Source organism: Phyllopteryx taeniolatus, chromosome 5 (genome assembly GCF_024500385.1).
Source record: "Phyllopteryx taeniolatus isolate TA_2022b chromosome 5, UOR_Ptae_1.2, whole genome shotgun sequence".
Taxonomy (NCBI): domain Eukaryota; kingdom Metazoa; phylum Chordata; class Actinopteri; order Syngnathiformes; family Syngnathidae; genus Phyllopteryx; species Phyllopteryx taeniolatus.
In genome coordinates, this window is record NC_084506.1 from 2,292,523 (window position 1) to 2,313,831 (window position 21,309).

The 21,309-nt window shown below is 42.9% G+C and overlaps 1 protein-coding gene and 1 long non-coding RNA gene across 6 annotated transcripts in view; one reads left to right on the forward strand and one right to left on the reverse strand.

Moving 5' to 3' along the window:
- kiaa1549la (KIAA1549-like a) overlaps window positions 1–21,309 on the reverse strand; it is a 140,603-nt gene that overhangs the window by 15,130 nt on the left and 104,164 nt on the right. For all 4 annotated transcript variants that reach the window (XM_061773112.1, XM_061773114.1, XM_061773111.1 and 1 more), the window contains 2 exons: window positions 15,415–15,608; window positions 4,430–4,572 (listed from right to left, as the gene is read on the reverse strand). In XM_061773112.1, the coding sequence (XP_061629096.1) occupies window positions 4,430–4,572; window positions 15,415–15,608 (337 nt within the window). The remainder of the gene's footprint in view (window positions 1–4,429; window positions 4,573–15,414; window positions 15,609–21,309) is intronic.
- The window catches only part of LOC133477855 (uncharacterized), a 66,363-nt gene continuing 64,006 nt past the window's right edge, over window positions 18,953–21,309 (forward strand). For both annotated transcript variants that reach the window (XR_009788495.1, XR_009788496.1), the window contains exons 1-2: window positions 18,953–19,212; window positions 20,135–20,236. This is a non-coding gene — a long non-coding RNA (uncharacterized LOC133477855). The remainder of the gene's footprint in view (window positions 19,213–20,134; window positions 20,237–21,309) is intronic.

Below are 21,309 nucleotides of genomic sequence, written 5' to 3' on the forward strand. Positions count from 1 at the left end.
GGGATAAAACAGTGGTTCTTAACCTTGTTGGAGGGACGGAACCCCGCAAGTTTCATATGGAGTGCACGGAACCCTTCCTAATTCGAAAAATAAAACATGGTTTATTTCAAATTCAAAACAGGTATATATTTTATTGTCTGTGTAGATTCTCAGTCATCCAGGTCATGCACAAAATTAACCACGCATCAGTTGCACACAAAGTCATTGTGTTAAAAGAACGGAACCAACAAAACTTTAATTTCACACAAAAATTCAATTTAATGAAAATTTACTGTAAGTGAATGGGAATTTGGCTGTTGCCATTCCGCTTGGTAAGTGCCACTCTCATATCAGAGGAACGGACTGCGTTGATAAAATTCACAACAAAGTCTGTTCCTTTTCTTTATGTTATTTCTACAATCCTCGAAAAGGGTTCATTGGTAAGAGTAAATTTTTTGGGCTGTTTTCTCCCATCCCGCGAAGAAAGCTATGGAGGATTACATTTGCGACGAATCCTTGGGTGGTGGCCTTATATGCCCCTCCTCATCTCCGGTCGGGGGTGGATTTTTCTTTGTGGAAAAAAAAGACACTACTCTCCCCACATGCATTGACTACAGAGGACTCAATGACATCACCGGTGAAGAATAAATCTCCGTTTCCCCTTGTTTGAACCCTTCTGTGACGCCCAGATTTTTACCAAATTGGACCTCCGTAACGCCTACCACCTCATCCTTACCCGAGAGAGGGACGAATGGAGGACGGCCTTCAATACCCCTCTCAAACATGTCGAGTATCTGGTCATGGCATTCGGATTAACCAACGCCCCCACAGTTTTCCAAACGTTGATTAAATGACGTCGTCCGCGACATGTTGAACCGGCTCATATTCGTATACCTCACTTTCTTCCCGCTCCGCCGAAGTACACCACGTCCATGTACGTCCTCCAGCGCCTCCTCGAGAACCGTCTATACGTCAAACCGGAAAAATGTGCGTTCCACCTCTCCTTAGTCAATTTCCTCCGTTACATCTTTGAGAAAGGAAAATTACAACCGGACCCCACCAAGATACAAGCCATTCAAGCATTCAATAAACTCAAATCCTATTTGCCGATGCTCCCATTATGCGGCATCCTGACCCCTCCCTTCAGTTCGTGGTGGAGGTTGACGCCTCGGACTCCAGAGCTGGAGCTGTCCTCTCTCAGCGGGACCCCACGACCCAGAAATTACACCCCTGTGCCTTTTTCTCCCGTCGCCTATCGCCCGCGGAGAGAAATTACGATGTCGTCAACCGAGAACTACTGGCCATAGTCTGGGCCCTGGCGGAGTGGAGGTCCTGGCTGGAGGAGACTGTAAAACCGTTTTTCATTTGGACAGACCACAAAAACCTCACTTACCTCCGTTCCGCAAAACGTCTCAATCCCCGACATGCTCGCTAGGCACTATTCCTCAGCAGGTTCAATTTCAGTCTCTCCTTCCGTCCCGTTTCCCATAACACCAAGGCAGACCCCTTATCCCATATTACTCACCACCCTCCAGTTCAGCAGAACCCAAACCCATTCTTCCGTCCACTTGCTTCGTTGGAGATGCCACGTGGGAGATTGAGCAGGTGGTCTAGGAGGCTCAAAAAGACCAACCCAATGCCAAAACCGGGCCTCCTGACCGCATGTTTGTACCGGATTCTGCACGTTCTGAAGTCCTACAGTGGGGCCCACAGCTCAAAACTCACTTGTCACACTGGCATCACTCGTACTACCCAGTTCGTCCAGTAGCACTTCTGGTAGCCCGGTCTTATCAAAGACACCCGAGAATTTGTCCAAGCCCGCTCCGTTTGCGCCCCAGGTAAGTCTTCACACCGGTCCCCAGCTGGTCTGCTGCGCCCCTTGCCGATTCTAAGCCGCCCCTGGTCTCACATCGCCGTGGACTGCCCCCCACAGAAGGTAACACCGTTATTCTCATTGATCGCTTTTCCAAATGTGTCCACGATGTCCCCCTCTCCAAACTTCCGTCCGCCCTGGAAACTGCTAACCTCCTTGTTTTACACGTATTTAAGCTCCACGGTATACCCAACGAAATTATCTTCGATCGAGGTCCCCAGTTTTCTTCTCAGGTCTGGAAAGAATTCTGCAATGAGGTGGGCGCAGCAGCCATCTTATCCTTGGGGTATCATCCGCAGACCAACGGCCAGACGGAGCGGGCTAACCAATCCCTGGAATTGGCTCTCTGCTCTGTGGCCGCATGCAACCCCTTTTCATGGAGTTCCTTCCTCCCATGGATCGAATACACTCACAACTCCCTCACCAGCTCCTCTACCGGTATGTCCCCATTCATGGCTTGCTACGGTTTCCAATCCCCACTATTCCAAGTACAGGAGCATCCATCCAATCCATTTTCTGAGCCGCTTCTCCTCACTAGGGTTGTGGGCATGCTGGAGCCTATCCTAGCTATCATCGGGCAGGAGGCGGGGTACACCCTGAACTGTTTGCCAGCCATTCGCACTCACATTCACACCTACGGGCAATTTAGAGTCTCCAATTCATGCATGTTTTTTGGGATGTGGGAGGAAACCGGAGTGCCCGGAGAAAACCCACGCAGAACACGGGGAGAATGTGCAAACTCCACAGAGGCGGGGCCGAGGATTGAACCTGGGTCCTCAGAACTGTGAGGCAGACGCTCTAACCAGTCGTCCAGCGTGCCGCCAGTACAGGACCAGGCGGTGGCAATTCCAACTGTACGGGATCACCTCCAGTGAGTCCAGGCGGTCTGGAAGGACGTCCGAGCAGCGTTGACTCAGTCCGCGGCACGCAACAAGCAGCGCGTGGACCGTCATCGCTCCCAGGTGCCCGAATACAAGGTGGGTCAGTCTGTCTGGCTGTCTTCACACGACCCCCCACTTCAAACAGAGTCCCGTAAGCTCACTCCCCATTTCATTGGCCCATTCCCAATTACCAAAATCATTAGTCCCACTTCCGTCCAGTTGAAGCTTCCACAGTCCTTGAAGATTCATCCCACATTCCACGTCTCTTTGCTGAAGCCTGTCTCCACCTGCACCTTGATTCTATTTGAATTGAAAAGATTTATTACAAATACCATACATACAACATTTACACATGAAGCTTGATCTCACAGGGCTGAGTGTAGGTTGCTGTATGAACACATTTGTTTAGAGTTATAAAAATACATGGTATTTACCTTGAGGGTGATCAGAGTCAGCCACATGTGCCACATGTGCTCCCACCACCTATCTACTTTGTCAGTGCCATGTTCACTTTCACTCTGAATTTAATTTCTCACTTCACCTCCTACCACAGCAATCTATTTTGTTTCCCCAATTTTTCCGACTTTATCACCACCTCTGACCAGCCAAAGGTCTCTGAACAGCAGTCAGCAAATGAGACAGTTACTCATCCTCTACTCTCCTCTGTATTCATTCATTTGCTTGTATAAACACGACAAATCGCTGAACACTGGAGTGATGAGGCATAAGAGATGAAGAACAACAGTGACTCAGAAAGGCCCAAACAGAGATCAAGTCAATCAGAGCAACATTCATGCAACAGAATTCAATTCTGTTGCATGAATGTTGGGATCGATGGTAAAGATTATTACCAGGTAAAGATTACCTGGTAATCTTTTGAAAGAGTATAGTACAGTAAAGTACAGTAAACGGACTTAAAAAAAACAACATTTTTTCATTGTCTGCTACAACTGCAACTACAAATCTAAAGCCTCGACTGTTAACCAGCATTCTTAAAATGATCACTTTTCAACTGTTCAGGGTAACAGATGAGCTGGAATCCATTCCAGCTTTGTACACCCTGCTTGGTCGGCAGTCAATCACAGGGCATGTGCACGTTTTTCGACTGTGGGACAAAACCGACGCATGCACAGGGAGAACAAAGATGTTTGTCTGACATAGGACCAATTAAGTATTTTAGACTTATGTATCTACAGTATTCAAACACCAAACATGACAATCTGTTCATCTTCTTCCTTTGAATTTGATGCAAAAAAAAAACATTTCCTGCAATTATAAGAAGAGAGAAGGGAAGAGAAAGTAATAATGTTTCCTTTGATTTGTCTGTCACCAATGACTAAGCTGCATGAAGCAGCAGTAGACTGAGTCACTGTATGCATAATTGTCTTTTGATCATATGCACTTCATTAGTTCACAGGAATTATCCTTTGGGCAAGATGTCATCGAATGAGAATGTTGGCAACAGAAGTGGAACAAATTGTGTGCATGAGATGGGTCAGTGTGCGCAGCGATTACTATATACTTTAATTAGCAACCTACTGTCATGGGCAGAAATACTGGGAGGTAAAGATATCCTCACCATCTGTCTCTTTTCTGCTCAATCCCTTTTCAGTCTTCGGTCTCCCTCATTTACTCTTTCACATCTTTTTACCCTATTTCTTTTGCCCCATCTTTCCCCTTTGACCCTCCCTCTCACCATTGGCGCTCCTTTTGTGCAGATCCTCCTTGCCGTTCTTGCAGCTGCCGCCAGTGGCTGTCTTTCGGGCCGACGAGTTCTTGCTGGCATTCATCTTCCCAGAGCTGTTACTCGACATTGAACCATCCTCGCTTGGTAACCGCCTGTAGTATCCATGGTAACACAGAGAGTTGTGGAAGGCAGGGGAGGGAAGGGTTTATGTGTTTCAGAATGTACAGTACACAAACAGGGTAGCATTTCATAGATAATAATGGAAAAACATTAGTATAATGATCTTTTGATTTCCAACGGTTACATTTAAAACTTTTGAATTGTCAGATGGACTAAAAATTAATAATATTCTTCATTTTCAATATTATTCATGGAAACCTAATGAATATAGGCCAAACAGAGGAAAGCGGAGGATAACCAGCTACACTAACAAATTTGTCTGGGCATGTTGTTCCACTGTTACAACCTTTTAATTACCGGTGTAATCAGTACAGTTACTTAGGGGATAATTTGCAATGAAAATGAGCACAGAATTCCTGAAAAGCTAAACGAAAACAATTAAAAAGCCTCAAACTAAAGATGGTAATACAACAAAACCTGCATTATTTCACAATAATATTCATCGATCCATTTCCCTTACCGCTTATCCTCACTAGGATCGCAGGGGTGCGGCACCCTATCCCAGCTGACTCTGGGTAAGAGGCAGGGTACACCCTGAACTGGCCAACACAGGACACATAGACAAACAAGCATTCACACTCACATTCACACCTACTTGGAATGTGGGAGGAAACTGGAATACCGAGAGAAAACTCACACAGGCACGGCGAAAACATGCAAACTCCACACAAGCGAGGCCGGATTTGAACCCGGGTCCTCAGACCTGTGAGGCAGATGTGCTAACCAGCCGCCCTCACAATAAGAAGAATAAGAAATGCATATAAATTGATATGAACAAATTGATGGATGCCACATTTTTAAGGCTAAAGAAAAACACGTATTGGTTGCATGTTAATGCCAATGAGCCTCATTAAATGTACCAGTTCTTAGAAATAGATGGGTTTTTTTGGACTGCAACAATGTATTGTTTTGGACAGCATACTGACACAGAGTAGTGTGATAAGGTTGAGGAAAATAATTAATGAGATATCTACAGTGCAGTGGAAAAGCATTTGCCCTCTTTTTAAATTCTCATTTCCCCCCCACTTTAATGTTTAAGATCAGACAAAAAAATGTACAAATATCAGACAAAGATAACCCAAGTAAATGTAAAATGCAGTTTTTAAATGGCAATTTTATAGTAATAACCTCCTTGTTAAATCAAGAATCAACTGTGGCTAATCACATTTTTGGAAAAGCTGAGTTCATTTTCACTCACCAATCTTAAGCCTGATTGCCTCCAGACCTGTTCAGTCAAGAAATCACTTAAATAGAACTTGTCTGACAAAATGAAGTTGGCCAAAAAGCTGCAACAAAATGCCAAGATTCAAAGAAATTCAAGAACAGGAAAAACAGATAAATAAAATAATTGACATCTATCACTCTGGAAAGTGTTACAAAGCTAAAGCTTTAGGACTCCAGTGAACCACGGTGAGAGCCATTACCCACAAATTGAAAAAACAGGGATGGCCTATAAAAATTAAAACAAGACTACAGCAACGACTCATCCAGGAGGTCACAAAGGAACCCAGGATGACATCTAAAGAACTGCAGGTCCCCCTTGCCTCAGTTAAAGGCCAGAGAACAAAGATGTTAAAATGTTCCTTGATAACGCTAGAACCCCTTTACAAACCACATCTGTCATTTCGAAGTGATTATATAGCAGATATACAGCAGTTAAATCGATGAATATGATTCAGAATGCGCCTTCTGCTTTTTGCATCTAGCGCCTTCCGGTCTTCGGCTCTATCTGGCGCTGTGACGTAAAACGAGCCAAACAGCCTGTTCATTCGGCGTTGTGTGCTATTGTTCCATGCTGTAGTTCTCGTCCTTGTATATTTGTTGTCATATGATTTTGTGATTTCACGATGGTTTATTGTGTGGCATTTGGTTGAACAAATGGTTCAGGCAGTGGCAAGAGTTTCTTTCGCTTTCCAAGTGAAAAAGGAATACGTGACCAGTGGATAGGGAAAGTCATTCGACAGGGGAAGAAACCTGGTCCGCTATGGGTGCCTGGCAAGCATTCCAAATTCTGTGCTGTCACTTCGAACCAGTGTGTTTTGAGAAAGACTGAACGGAAAGCATTGGATCTGCAGTTGTAGTTAGGCAGAGGCTGCAACAAGCTGCGGTGCCAACTATTTTTCCTACGGCCATCGGGACCTCAACCGCCAGCAAGAAAACTAAATCTCACAGTCGCCTTGGTGCAGCGACGAAACGGCGCAGACAAGAGGTGAGGATTTCCTTGTATATACTGTACCTACCACTGTATTATGGTTATTATGCACTGGGCAGTAGGAACAAAAGACCCAAACAGTACTTTTCAGTACTGTCGTCTGTACTTTTGCCTATATGACAAGCCAACAGGCACGACAAAGACTTTCTGTGCATCGTGTTATAAAGCTACCAGAGTGAGGGGCACACAATATATAGGAATACTGCATACTATATAAAAGCTTGTGCCATGTCACTGAAACATATATGAATATATATAATACATACAGTATAGTCGTGCTCAAATATATTGGCACTCCTGGGGTGCCATTATTTCTAGTCATGACTGTTTAAAAAGACATGCATTTTTGTCTGACCCCATGAGCATGCCTGTTATATTTTATTCACGACTCTATGTTTCTATCGACAAGTGAGGATGCTGGAGCAAGTAAATTGTGGACTCTCTTTTTATGTTGTACAGCTGCTTCTTGGCTGCTCGTCGTCGTCACTGTCAGGTTCCGATCTCCTGATCGGCTCAAACATGTAAGGTTTGACGATGCCAAGTTCAGCTTGGTGCACCTGTACGTCTAAATCCTCCTCATATTCCAACACGTTGCTCGCCATTGCGTCTAGAGTGTAGCACGCTGTGTTTGGCAATTGCAACGTCACTTCCGGTAGCCTTTGTGGTGGATAGAGTAACTACACCTCGGTGTCTCGAGCTTCAGGTATGTTCGGGGAGTACTCAATACACGGAATAAAATCCTAATTTTAATCTAGACTACAGTTAACAATTTGCTGGAAATTACGTGCAAGTATTAAATAACATAAACAAATGCAGCCCTATGGGGGGCACAAGTCAGTGCAAACTGTAGGCCGGTCCCAAGCCCGGATAAATGCAGAGGGTTGCGTCAGGAAGGGCATCCGGCTTAAAACCTTGCCAAACAAATATGAGCGTTCATCCAAAGAATTCCATACCGGATCGGTCGTGGCCCGGGTTAACAACGTCCGCCACCGGCGCCGTCAACCTGCAGGGCGCTGTTGGAAATTCAGCTACTGTGGGTCGAAGTCAAAGAAGAAGAAGAAGAAGAGGTGGAAAGCGGGTTCTTCGGCAGAAAGAGAAAAGGAAAACACAGAGCCTAGAACTGAATGTGGGGACTTTGAATGTTGGGACTATGACAGGAAAATCTCGGGAGTTGGTTGACATGATGATTAGGAGAAAGGTTGATATATTGTGTGTCCGGGAGACCAGGTGGAAAGGCAGTAAGGCTAGAAGTTTAGGGGCAGGGTTTAAATTATTTTACCATGGTGTAGATGGGAAGAGAAATGGAGTCGGGGTTATTTTAAAAGAAGAGTTGGCTAAGAATGTCTTGGAGGTGAAAAGAGTATCAGATCGAGTGATGAGGCTGAAATTTGAAATTGAGGGTGTTATGTGTAATGTGATTAGTGGCTATGCCCCACAGGTAGGATGTGACCTAGAGGTGAAAGAGAAATTCTGGAAGGAGCTAGAGGATGTAGTTCTGAGCATCCCAGACAGAGAGAGAGTCGTAATTGGTGCAGATTGTAATCGACATGTTGGTGAAGGTAATAAGGGTGATGAAGAAGTGATGGGTAAGTACGGTATCCAAAAAAGGAACTTGGAGGGACAGATGGTGGTAGACTTTGCAACAAGGATGCAAATGGCTGTAGTGAACACTTTTTTCCAGAAGAGGCACGAACATAGGGTGACCTACAAGAGCGGAGGTAGAAGCACACAGGTGGATTACATCTTGTGCAGACGATGTAATCTGAAGGAGGTTACCAACTGTAAGGTAGTGGTAGGGGAGAGTGTGGCTAGACAGCATAGGATGGTGGTGTGTAAGATGACTCTGGTGGTGGGGAGGAAAATTAGGAAGACAAAGGCAGAGAAGAGAACCATGTGGTGGAAGCTGAGACAGGACGAGTGTTGTGCAGCTTTTCGGGAAGAGGTGATACAGGCTCTCGGTGGACGGGAAGAGCTTCCAGAAGACTGGACCACTGCAGCCAAGGTGATCAGAGAAGCAGGCAGGAGAGTACTTGGTGTATCTTCTGGCAGGAAAGGAGAGAAGGAGACTTGGTGGTGGAACCTCACAGTACAGGAAATCATACAAGGAAAACGGTTAGCTAAGAAGAAGTGGGACACTGAGAGGACCGAGGAGAGGCGAAAGGAATACATTGAGATGCGACACAGGGCAAAGGTAGAGGTGGCAAAGGCAAAACAAGAGGCATATGATGACATGTATGGCAGGTTGGACACTAAAGAAGGAGAAAAGGATCTATACAGGCTGGCCAGACAGAGGGATAGAGATGGGAAGGATGTGCAGCAGGTTAGGGTGATTAAGGATAGAGATGGAAATATGTTGACTGGTGCCAGCAGTGTGCTAGGTAGATGGAAAGAATACTTCGAGGAGTTGATGAATGAGGAAAATGATAGAGAAGGGAGAGTAGAAGAGGCAAGTGTGGTGGACCAGGAAGTGGCAATGATTAGTAAGGGGGAAGTTAGAAAGGCATTAAAGAGAATGAAAAATGGAAAGGCAGTTGGTCCTGATGACATTCCTGTGGAGGTATGGAAGCATCTAGGAGAGGTGGCTGTGGAGTTTTTGACCAGCTTGTTCAATAGAATTCTAGTGCGTGAGAAGATGCCTGAGGAATGGAGGAAAAGTGTACTGGTGCCCATTTTTAAGAACAAAGGTGATGTGCAGAGCTGTGGCAACTATAGAGGAATAAAGTTGATGAGCCACACAATGAAGTTATGGGAAAGAGTAGTGGAGGCTAGACTCAGGACAGAAGTGAGTATTTGCGAGCAACAGTATGGTTTCATGCCTAGAAAGAGTACCACAGATGCAATTTTTGCCTTGAGGATGTTGATGGAAAAGTACAGAGAAGGTCAGAAGGAGCTACATTGTGTCTTTGTAGATCTAGAGAAAGCCTATGACAGAGTACCCAGAGAGGAACTGTGGTACTGCATGCGGAAGTCTGGAGTGGCAGAGAAGTATGTTAGAATAATACAGGACATGTACGAGGGCAGCAGAACAGCGGTGAGGTGTGCTGTCGGTGTGACAGAAGAATTTAAGGTGGACGTGGGACTGCATCAGGGATCAGCCCTGAGCCCCTTCCTTTTTGCAGTGGTGATGGATAGGCTGACAGATGAGGTTAGATTGGAATCCCCGTGGACCATGATGTTTGCAGATGACATTGTGATCTGCAGTGAAAGCAGGGAGCAGCTGGAGGGACAGTTAGAAAGATGGAGGCATGCACTGGAAAGAAGAGGAATGAAGATTAGCCAAAGTAAAACAGAATATATGTGCATGAATGAGAGGGGTGGTGGGGGAAGAATGAGGCTACAGGGAGAAGAGATGGCAAGGGTAGAGGACTTTAAATACTTGGGGTCAACCGTCCAGAGCAATGGTGAGTGTGGTCAGGAAGTGAAGAAACGGGTCCAAGCAGGTTGGAACGGGTGGAGGAAGGTGTCAGGTGTGTTATGTGACAGAAGAGTCTCTGCTAGGATGAAGGGCAAAGTTTATAAAACAGTGGTGAGGCCAGCCATGATGTATGGATTAGAGACAGTGGCACTGAAGAGAAAACAGGAAGCAGAGCTGGAGGTGGCGGAAATGAAGATGTTGAGGTTCGCTCTCGGAGTGACCAGGTTGGATAAAATTAGAAATGAGCTCATCAGAGGGACAGCCAAGGTTCGATGTTTTGGAGACAAAGTTAGAGAGAGCAGACTTCAATGGTTTGGACACGTCCAGAGGAGAGAGAGTGAGTATATTGGTAGAAGGATGATGAGGATGGAGCTGCCAGGCAAGAGAGCTAGAGGAAGACCAAAGAGAAGGTTGATGGATGTCGTGAGGGAAGACATGATGGCAGTTGGTGTTCGAGAGGAGGATGCAGGAGATAGGCTCTCATGGAAAAGGATGACACGCTGTGGCGACCCCTAACGGGACAAGCCGAAAGGAAAAGAAGATTAAATAACATAAACAATGTAAATATGAATTGTAACTGACGCCATAAAATCTTTGTCCTCTGACCTTTAAGGTCAGTGTCCATGACTCAGCAATACGGAAGAGACTGGGCAAAAATGGAATCCATGGCAGAGTTGTAGGGTAAGAACCACTGCTGACCTAAAAGCACATAAAGGTTCATCTTGCTATTGCAAAAAAACTTCTGAATGACTTTTGGGAGAATATTCTATTGACAAGAGGAAAGTTATAGTTTTTGGAAGGTGGGTGTCTCATCAAATATGGCGTAAAAGTAACACACCATTTCAGAAAAAGAACATCATACCAACAGTCAAACATGGTTATGGTATCGTGATGGTCTGGGGCTGCTTGCTTCTTCAGAACCTGGACGATTTGCTGTGATTGATGGAATCATGAATTCTACTCTTTACCAGAAAATCCTGAAGGAGAATGGTCGGCCAGCAGTTTATGACCTCAAGCTAAGGCGCACTTGGGTTATACAGCAGGACAACGATTCACCTGCACACCAGCAAGTCAACTTCTGATTGGCTTAAAAAAAAAAAAAAAGGTTTTGGAGTGGCCTATTCAAACTCCGGGACTTGAATCTGATTCAGATGCTGTGGCATGACCTTAAAAATGCCGTTCATCCGCAAAAACCCTGAATTTCTTTTGAATTAAAACAATTCTGCAAGGTAGAGTGGGCCAAAATATCTCCACAAAGACTTTTAAGACTCATTGCCAGTTATAGAAAACGCTGTTGTTGCTCCTGAAGGTGGCCGAACCAGTTATTAGGTTTAGTGGGCAATTGCTTTTTCACACAGGGTCAGAGGTAGCTGTGATTCCCCCCCCCCCCCCCCCCCCTTCTTAGATAAAATTGCCATTTAAAAACTGCATTTTATGTTTCCTTAGGTTATCTTTGTCTGATATTTACATTTGTTTGATGGTATTAAGCATTAAAGTGGGGAAACTATGCAAAGTATATAGTATACAGTATGTGTCTATACTAATTTATTATGTCTGTGGTCTTTTTTTTCACATTGTGATACTCCATTGTGATTGTCCAAGTTTACATTTTTAGACACATAATATCTATCTATCTACCTATCTACCTATCTATCTATCTATCTATCTATCTATCTATCTATCTATCTATCTATCTATCTATCTATCTATCTATCTATCTATCTATCTATCTATCTATCTATCTGCTGTATAAACAGTACAGACAGTACATAAATTGTGGAAAAGCATACTATGTAAAGTCAAAAATAGACCTTTTGTATTTGTTATTGTTTTTTTTGCCTCAGAGACACCAGGCCTGTGAACCGTATGCATGCCCCAAAACCCACACACATAAGCACACGCGCACACGCACGCATACAGCCTTGAGCCATGTAAGCCACAGTCGGTACACAATGTGACAGGCCCATCTCATCTACAGGTGGTGTGGTGCGCACAAATTCTGTAGATCAGACATTAGTGCCACAGGCGAGGTTAACACACAAATACACACAAACACACAGTGTGGACTGTGTGGCGGCCGATAAAAGTGGAGTCACATTGTGAGTGACAAGTCATGTGGTCAAATTGCAGGCGTAAAAGGAAAAATACAATGCATGCTCTATGTAAATTTGTTTGGAGAGTGCCAGAAAGCACAGTAGCAGAATCAATAATCATCTAGCTGTATTTGTTGTGTCTCGCACAAGTAATGGAGGATGCAGTTAACTGAATAAATATCGCTCTACTTTGAAAATGGCCGTCGGTAAGTCTTCACCTTTTACTCCAGAAACAATAGAACAATTGACGGTTTGTGTTGCAATCACAGTGACAACAATAAACTGTTGTTTAACCTGATTCAAAATTCACACTGAAAATGTACGTATGTAACTGACTCTCTGAAAGTCAGAATACCAAACCTATTATTCAATCTGTTATTCGATTTTACAGATCGAGAGGCCTGAAACCAGATCAGCCTCTCGCACGTCGCAGTCTCTGCAGTGGCGCTTGACCCAGAAACAGATACCATTCAGTTCACCAGTGAAGATGCAGCAGGTGGAGCCTTGGCAACAGACGTATCATGGTGTTAATGTTACAGCATCTGAATAAACTCAACATTGCAAATACGTATGTGCATATGTGCTTATGTCAGCCACATTGACCCAGAAAAACAAAATGATGTTCTTATCATGTCTGGTACCTTGTGTTCCTAATCCTACCTGTTATGTGTGTAAACTAATCCGCCATGCTCCAGTCCCTACCTGCTCCCAAATCCAACAAACTCCCAATCTTCACTGGGATTATACTGTGAGAATATTAGACTGTGAGAATTACAAACATAGTAGCACTCTGCCCACACCCTGCAGCTAGACAAAAAAAAAGAAAAAATAAAAAACTAGCTTGGCTACAGACTGACTGACTGCGTGAAGGATTTTTTTAAATTATTATTATTACTGTGAAAGCCTATTGGCTCTTCTTTCTTTCACACTCTAATTTTATACATCAAACCTATTTTTGCCTGTATTTACTTTCCATTTCTAAAGTCCACAACTATCATCATGATGTACCAGTAATATCATACCACTCCCATTGAAGCATTAGTTTGAAAGTAACTTCTATTTATAGATGGTAGAAAATGCCTACCCTACATGGTTTGGTAAAGCCGATGATGCCGGCATTTTATACGGTCATAATTGTTTCACTCCCTCTGGCATGGCAAAAGTCAAGGTTATAAATATACATGTGTTTATTGTCCTAAGGGGCAAATCCCACCCCGATGCATTTTCGTTTAGTGGTGTGTAAATATGAGACTGATTTGTGTGCATGTTCCTCAATTTGCATTTCTGTCAGGAGGCAAAATGCATCTCATTTGCATTTGCATCTCAAAATAAAAATTATTCTGATTCTGATTTGCAGCTTCCTTTAGGAAAGAGCACTAGTGAAGGTGAGAAAGTGTGGGGGTTTATTTTAAAATTGGAAAATGTAGAAAGGTTTTCTGTATTCATCCAGAATGTATTTCAGATTGACTGAAACGCTTGCTGCCTTCTTAAAGACAGTCCACAGTCAGTGCTTTTCATCCCAGGAATTGGATCATCCATCCATTTTCTATACTCCTTGTCCTCACTGAGTTGAAGCCTAACTCAACTGACTTTGGGCGACAAGCACGTTAAACCCTGGACTGGTCACCAAGCAATCGCAGTGACACATTCCCATTTATGGACAATGCAGGGTCTTCAGTTCCCCAAACATGCATGTTTTTTGAATGTGGGAGGAAGCCAGAGTAGCCACAGAAAACCCACACCAGCATGGGTAGAACTCTACACAGGAGAGCATTAAGTAATTTTGAAAACACTCTGGAACACCCTGTAGAGACAGTATTATCAGTTATTTAATAAAAGTGGGGTACAGCACTAAAGCAATATAGGATGTCCATCCATCCATCCATTTTCTGAGCCGCTTCTCCTCACTAGGGTCGCGGGCGTGCTGGACCCTATCCCAGCTGTCATCGGGCAGGAGGCGGGGTACACCCTGAACTGGTTGCCAGCCAATCGCAGGGCACATAGGAACAAACAACCATTCGCACTCACAGTCATGCCTACGGGCAATTTAGAGTCTCCAATTCATGCATGTTTTTGGGATGTGGGAGGAAACCAGAGTACCTGGAGAAAACCCACGCAGGTACGGGGAGAACATGCAAACTCCACACAAGCGGGGCCGGGGATTGAACCCGGGTCCTCAGAACTGTGAGGCTGACACTCTAACCAGTCGTCCACCGTGCCGCCCAATATAGGATGTAAAAGAACTGGTGCAAGAGATTGCAACTTTTTAAGATCACTAAAATTAATGGCACCTATGGATAGAATGATAAAGTTGCAGTCTTTTGTTTTCATCTATACTTTCAACTTACTGAATAGTCTTTTAAGTTTAAGTAATAATTTGGTCGCCAGTCAATCAAAATGAATACATGTACTAATCAAATGTTCTGTGAGAATCAAAATTTGATCTGTTGAGGTTATACCTGGATACAATGCAAATGGGCAATTCACACCCACTGTGAGAACAGCTTAATCTTTTTTGCTCTGATACTCACTGTACTAGTGGTTATCGTATCTGGCCCACAGTGGAGAGGTTCAAATTTGAGGAGTTTGAATCTTGACTCGTGCTTTGGGTTTGCAATGTCCTATATACTGTAGATGCTCAATGGGTTGTATGGGCAATGAGGCATGGGAGATAAAGAGTGAGGGCGGTGTTCAAACAAGTCTCATGCCGTTAAGGCAAACTGAGCTTCTCCTGGCCAAACTGTAAAAGCTCTGTGGACAACACAGACATAAACACAAGCACGCTGCTACAGTAACCACCTCAGAAAAGCTAACGATCTGACAACATTTAAATCCAGTAAATGCATGTGTTCTGCTCTCAGAGCATGTGCAGACACTCTTGTTAACACTGGACTTATCGTTAGATCACATCAATCTGTTTGTTTCTCCTCGGCGTACTAGAGGCTTCTCCCAGTCTTAACCAACACTGATGTCTGCCTCTGCTGAAAGGCTCTGGCTTTTGTAATTGCATTGCTCAGTGACAATAGCAGCTGTTCCAGCACAGCACTATCAAGCTGAGAACAGTATGTGTATCATAGGACAGTTGTTATCTTACCCTCCTTTGTGTATGTCAGCAGAAGGTGGTCTCTTGTTGGCAGTCCCATCCTGGTACACCTTCTTATCCAATGACATTGACAGGGGGGCATCTCGCACAGGCAGTCCCAGAACTAAAGTGTCCTTGTTTAAAGAGATGGACTCATCACCTGTTCGACCCATGTGCTTCTTGGCATAGTCAAACCCCTGAACAGGCTGGCAGAGGAAAGAGAACCAAGTGTCAAACTCAACATTTTAAACCATCTCAAATTGGCAACTGATGACTAATATGAGTATTCACCAGATATAATAATATTTGCTTTTTCCATGACATAAAGCACAGGGAACGACAACAAAAATAACATGCTGTACAAGACACAAAGTTCACTAACAGCAAACAACAGGTTTCCATCCTAAAAAACAAATCACAGCCTGATGACTGTTTACTGTAAATGGGTAAAGCATAACATAAAGCACAAGCATACAGTAGATCAATGTCCTGTAAATTATTGTTTCACGTTCATGCATGTATAGGTTATGTTGCTAGATAGCAGCATACAGGGACCTTTCCTCATTATTGTTTGCAAACATGGGCTGGTCATTGCTTGCAAACACTTGTAATTTGATGGACATTAACTGAGATGTATAGTTAATTTTACATTTTTTAGTTGATGAGTTCTACTATTAGCTTGAATAACCAAGCCAATTTTATTTTTGAACCACTCTTGACGAACAATAAAGTTGAAGGATGTAATTTCTTTTGGACATTTACAAGCATTTTGAAGGTATAACGAGTTAACAGTGGACATTTATGGAGGTAAAGAAAAAGGCAAAACAAATTACTGGATATTGGATATCAAGAAGGTCTGAATTTCAATTGAGTAAATCAGTAAAACAGGATTGTGTGCTTCAATTCTGCTTATCTGTTACAACTTGAACACATTTGCATATGCTCAAGAACTATGTTGAAATGTGACATTTTAGCTTATTTCCCAAGTGGTTTTATTAGATCCAAGAGCAGAGAGCACTCCACTCGCTCCCTTGAGAGTGCACTCTAGCTCAGAAACTCTGTTAGGCATGACGAAAAGACAAGCAAGGAGAAATAGGATGAATGTCACTGAACAGACCTAAGATTTGTGGTGAGATTTAGCCATTTGGAACAGCAGAGTCGGCTTCACTTGGATGTAAAATCTGTCATCAATAACTAGTTGATGCACCACTGGCTTATCCGTGAGGACAGGGCCTGAAGACTGGGTTCACCCTCCATGGATATACTGCATTTAAAAGAATAACTGACCCTCAAGAACTCATGGATACTGTAAAGGCTGGACTGTTTGCAGGAGATCCACTGCGTGGCTTCCTGAGGACCACCAAGGTGCCCTTGAGCAAGGCGTCAAGCCTCCTATTTACTCCAAGGCACTACTCCTGTGTGCAGCCCCCCCCCCCCATTGACCATCGCCCGTATGGCAGTGGTTGTGTTTGATTTTATGGAAAAAAGTCAATTGAAGGCATATATTACAAAGAAATAAAAACAATAATGTAAATAAATTCCCCTCCTACCAGACAAATAAACATTGTACTTCTGGATAAGCACGGCAGTATCTTGTGTGTGTGTGTGTATACTGTTTCTATCCATCCATCCGTTTTCCATACCGCTTATCCTCACGGGGGTCGTGGGTGTGCTGGAGCCTATCCCAGCTGACTCTGGGCAAGAGGTGGGGTACAACCTGAACTGATTGCCAGCCAATCGCAGGGTACATCCATCCATCCATCCATCTATCTATCTAACTAACTGCTGTATACACAGTACATAAAGTACATAAATTGTGGAAAAGCATACTATGTAAAGTCAAAAATAGACCTTTTGTATTTGTTATTGGGTTTTTTTTGCCTCAGAGACACCAGGCCTGTGAACTGTGTGTATGTATGTGTGTGTGTGTGTATATATATATATATATATATATATATATATATATATATATATATATATAGTTCTGTATATATATATATATACAGTTCTGAGGACCCGGATTCAATCCCCGGCCCCGCCTGTGTGGAGTTTGCATGTTCTCCCCGTGCCTGCGTGGGTTTTCTCCGGGCACTCCGGTTTCCTCCCACATCCCAAAAACATGCATGAATTGGAGACGCTAAATTGCCCGTAGGCATGACTGTGAGTGCGAATGGTTGTTTGTTCCTATGTGCCCTGCGATTGGCTGGCAACCAGTTCAGGGTGTACCCCGCCTCCTGCCCGATGACAGCTGGGATAGGCTCCAGCACGCCCGCGACCCTAGTGAGGAGAAGCGGCTCAGAAAATGGATGATATATATATATATATATATATATATATATATACATATATATATAAAATAAAGTACTTAAACTGCAAACGAGCGCAGAACTTTTTTTTTTCTTTAAGGGAGGTAATATGATACTGTATGTACTAGGGTACCCGAGTAGAAAAAGGTCAAAGTATAGTGCTATTTCCATGACAGAAAAGGGTAATTGAATAGACCCCCTGTTGGAAGCTCCCAAATGGCATGGCAGACATAATAAAATAATGGAAAACGCATAACGCTTTCCTAACACAGCACATTGGAAGTCAGGTATGAGGGCTTCAGGAGAACAAAGAGGAGAACGCGCATTTTTCTAAAACCTCTAATGCGTAGGCACATTATTTGAGCTGCTACATTTCTCTGCACTTACAGCAAAGAGAAAAGAAAAGGACCATCAGAATTTTTTTGTTGCACAATGAAGCAGACAAATCCCAGATTTTTTGCCTCCCTTTTCTATTTTGAGCAGCTCTAAAATGGGATGCCTAATGTATTTGATGATGCATACTAAATCCTGAGTGCATGTGAGGTTAGGCAGCGTGGGCATCAGGCTGACAGCATTGTTAATAATTCATCCGTAATACACACCACTGTGCCATAAGCCAGCCTGAAGACACATGGCTGAGTATCAGGGAAATTGATACATACTCATGTAGACACATGCACACAATGACGAGAGCACTCGCAACGGCATGAATATACAGTTATGAGCTGAGTGTGTGTTTGCACTCGAGCAGCTTAAGTGTTGTATGATGACAGTTGTCTTTTTGTGTGTGTGTGTTTGTGTGTGAAAAATACACGGCAAGTGCAAACATTAATTTGCTAGAGGCCAGTTGCTGTTCACAGGTTGCTAGGCAGTCAAGCTTTGTGTGTTTATGACGTCAAGGAGCAGTGGGCAAAAAAGGAAGGATGCAAGTGGGAAGTTAATTGTGTCATTCCAAATAATGTAACTGGCAACCTCCATTAACATACAAAATATTACAAGTTTATTTTAATCATTTTCCTTCATGGTGCACTGGGTAATTAAAATAAATAAATAAAAATAAACACTTTTTATCATATATGTTATAATTCTCTGCATGTCCTGACAGTAAAAATAAAATACAATTTAAATAACCTTTTGAAAACACATAACTCTCCGGCTTCATGTAATGCATCTAATTTAATTTTCATTATTAATTTAAAAAGTCTCCGCGATGGAGAGAATTGTTCAATTAGACACTGTATGGACTGTGGACGCATGGCCTGGGAGTGTCAATCATTTTCTCATGTAAGTGCATTTACCGCAGAAGGAACAATGGCGGACGCGGAGGCTTTCGGCGGCTATCGCTCGACTGCCAACAACTCTTCTAATCCGAGGAAATCTGATAGAGGAAGAAACAAAACTAGGACACACAATCGAGCGAGGACACCAGACGTGGCGTCAAGTCAGACTCCCTGAGAAACTTGATAAGACTCAAGAGCGACGTGGCTTCATTTCTGCTCGACAGGTAAGTCTATCACATTTATTTTTAATTGATTGTGCATTCCCCAAAAATATAACTTCCAACCGATAGTATTAGTGTTATACAGCAGCATTCGTGTGTAGCACTCGGCGACGGCAAATGCACGAACTAGTTCAGCAAAGTTGCTCACAATACAATAGCTAGCATCTGCTATGTCGGACTAACTTTGTAATCGGCGCTATTAGCAGCATGGCGAAGCACAAGAGATTCGTCCCGCTCCGTAAACGTAACAGTGTGGGTTTGGAATGAGGTACTTAGGAAAAACAACAACAAAGGCCCGGCGGGATCATTTAGCGCGACGATAATGCTACCAGCTCAAAGTTGTACTTGAATAGCAGTCAGTGCTAGCGGCAGCAAAAAACAAACAAACAAACAAAACAAAAAACAATAGCATCATACAGCATGTATGAGAATGAGCCAATGAGGGTTTTGTATTTATGATGAAGACATTGGTGCTCAGGTACTTCGATCAAACCCGCTCTCATTTCACTGATGAAGTTGTGCGTCAACTTTATGATGAGACAAAGAAAAAATGAACGAAGCTAACTCAGGCCCTGTCTGAAAGCCACAATCTATGTTTCACTTTGTTGAAGAGGAATTGGGGTTAATCCCAGACAATTATTGTTATCATCACATATAATGTTGCAAACATGCTTGCTGCTGCCCAGCTGGAAATTGTAACACACTGTAGTTGTTTTGGCTTCAAAGTGCAACTCACAGATAAAACGTAAAACCACTTGAAGGACAAATGCAATATTATTGTTCCATTGGCATACAGTATTAGGCTCATTCTCGTGTATATTTGTTTTCCTGAGACATATTCATTTACATTACATGATACATAGAGATTATTTATTTCTTACTGTGGTTATATTGTGTTTTTGTGCATGTTTTGTTGTTATGAAAGGATACATCAAGCTCCACGCCTTTGAAAAAAAAAGTCACCTGAGACCACCGCCTCCCGCTGTTTCAACAATTGGTATGGGAGAGTCTCTCTGACTGGTGAAAGGTGAGTAATTAATATTGATTTCTCCTGTAAGTGAACTGACATTTCCAAGTAGTCTTGTCCTGTCTCACACCAAAAAAAGTTTTTCCAAACATAACCCATTCACCATCGGGCTGATATATAAAGAATACATTTGTCTAACTATGCAAAAATGTACAATGTCACAAAAGCTGCTTGTGACATTCTGCTTAGAGGATTTCTGAGAAGGTGGAGTTCAGGTCATGGACAACAGCACAGATGACACGTTCCGTTTGACCCAGAGTTTTCATTTTAGGGGGAAAAAAATTATTTTACTTCCTTTATTGCTCTTGACACAAGCGCAACAATAACGTTGCCCCTTATATAATTTCAGCAACATATAGATAGAATAGAACAGTGTTTATTTTTTTCTTTTGTGTGTTTCGTTTGTCATCGGTGGACAGAAATGGAAGGGAATTGAACAACATAGGAAAGTCCATGCAAGTAATTCCCTGGAATGCTGTAAAGTTACTAGATTTTTATTTATCACAACTCGATTGATTGTTGCTGCCTCTCCAACTGTCAATTTCCCTCTGTTATTGTCCCTTACAAATAAACCAAGAAAAATCAAATGGAATTAGAGGGTGTCTGTCACCAGTGGCCTGCCGCAGATTACAATAGCTAAGGCCTGATGATCTACTCAGGTGTTGCTAACTCAACTCAGAAGAGGCCAATGTGAGTTTTACTTCAATCTTATGGCTGGCTCAAAAAATAACAACATACAAATATGTATATTGTCATTTATAAACATGCTTCATGACATCAATGAGTAAATCCATTTTTTTATTTTAATTATTTCTCATGATGTCAGGTCTATTTGTAGTCATTTGGATTTGTACACATTTGTCAAAATCTGTTAGGGTTGTGTGTGAAATGCATTCAATAGTTATCTAAATATGAGATTCTTTCTGAAGGACACTGCCCGATCCAAGATTGAAGTGACACGATCCAGTGGTGGAATAGCGCACAAACTTCTTATGACGTAATTGAACCATACATATATCTTGTACCTAAAATTGTTTAAATACTTATATTTATCTTATAAATAGTTTTCGATT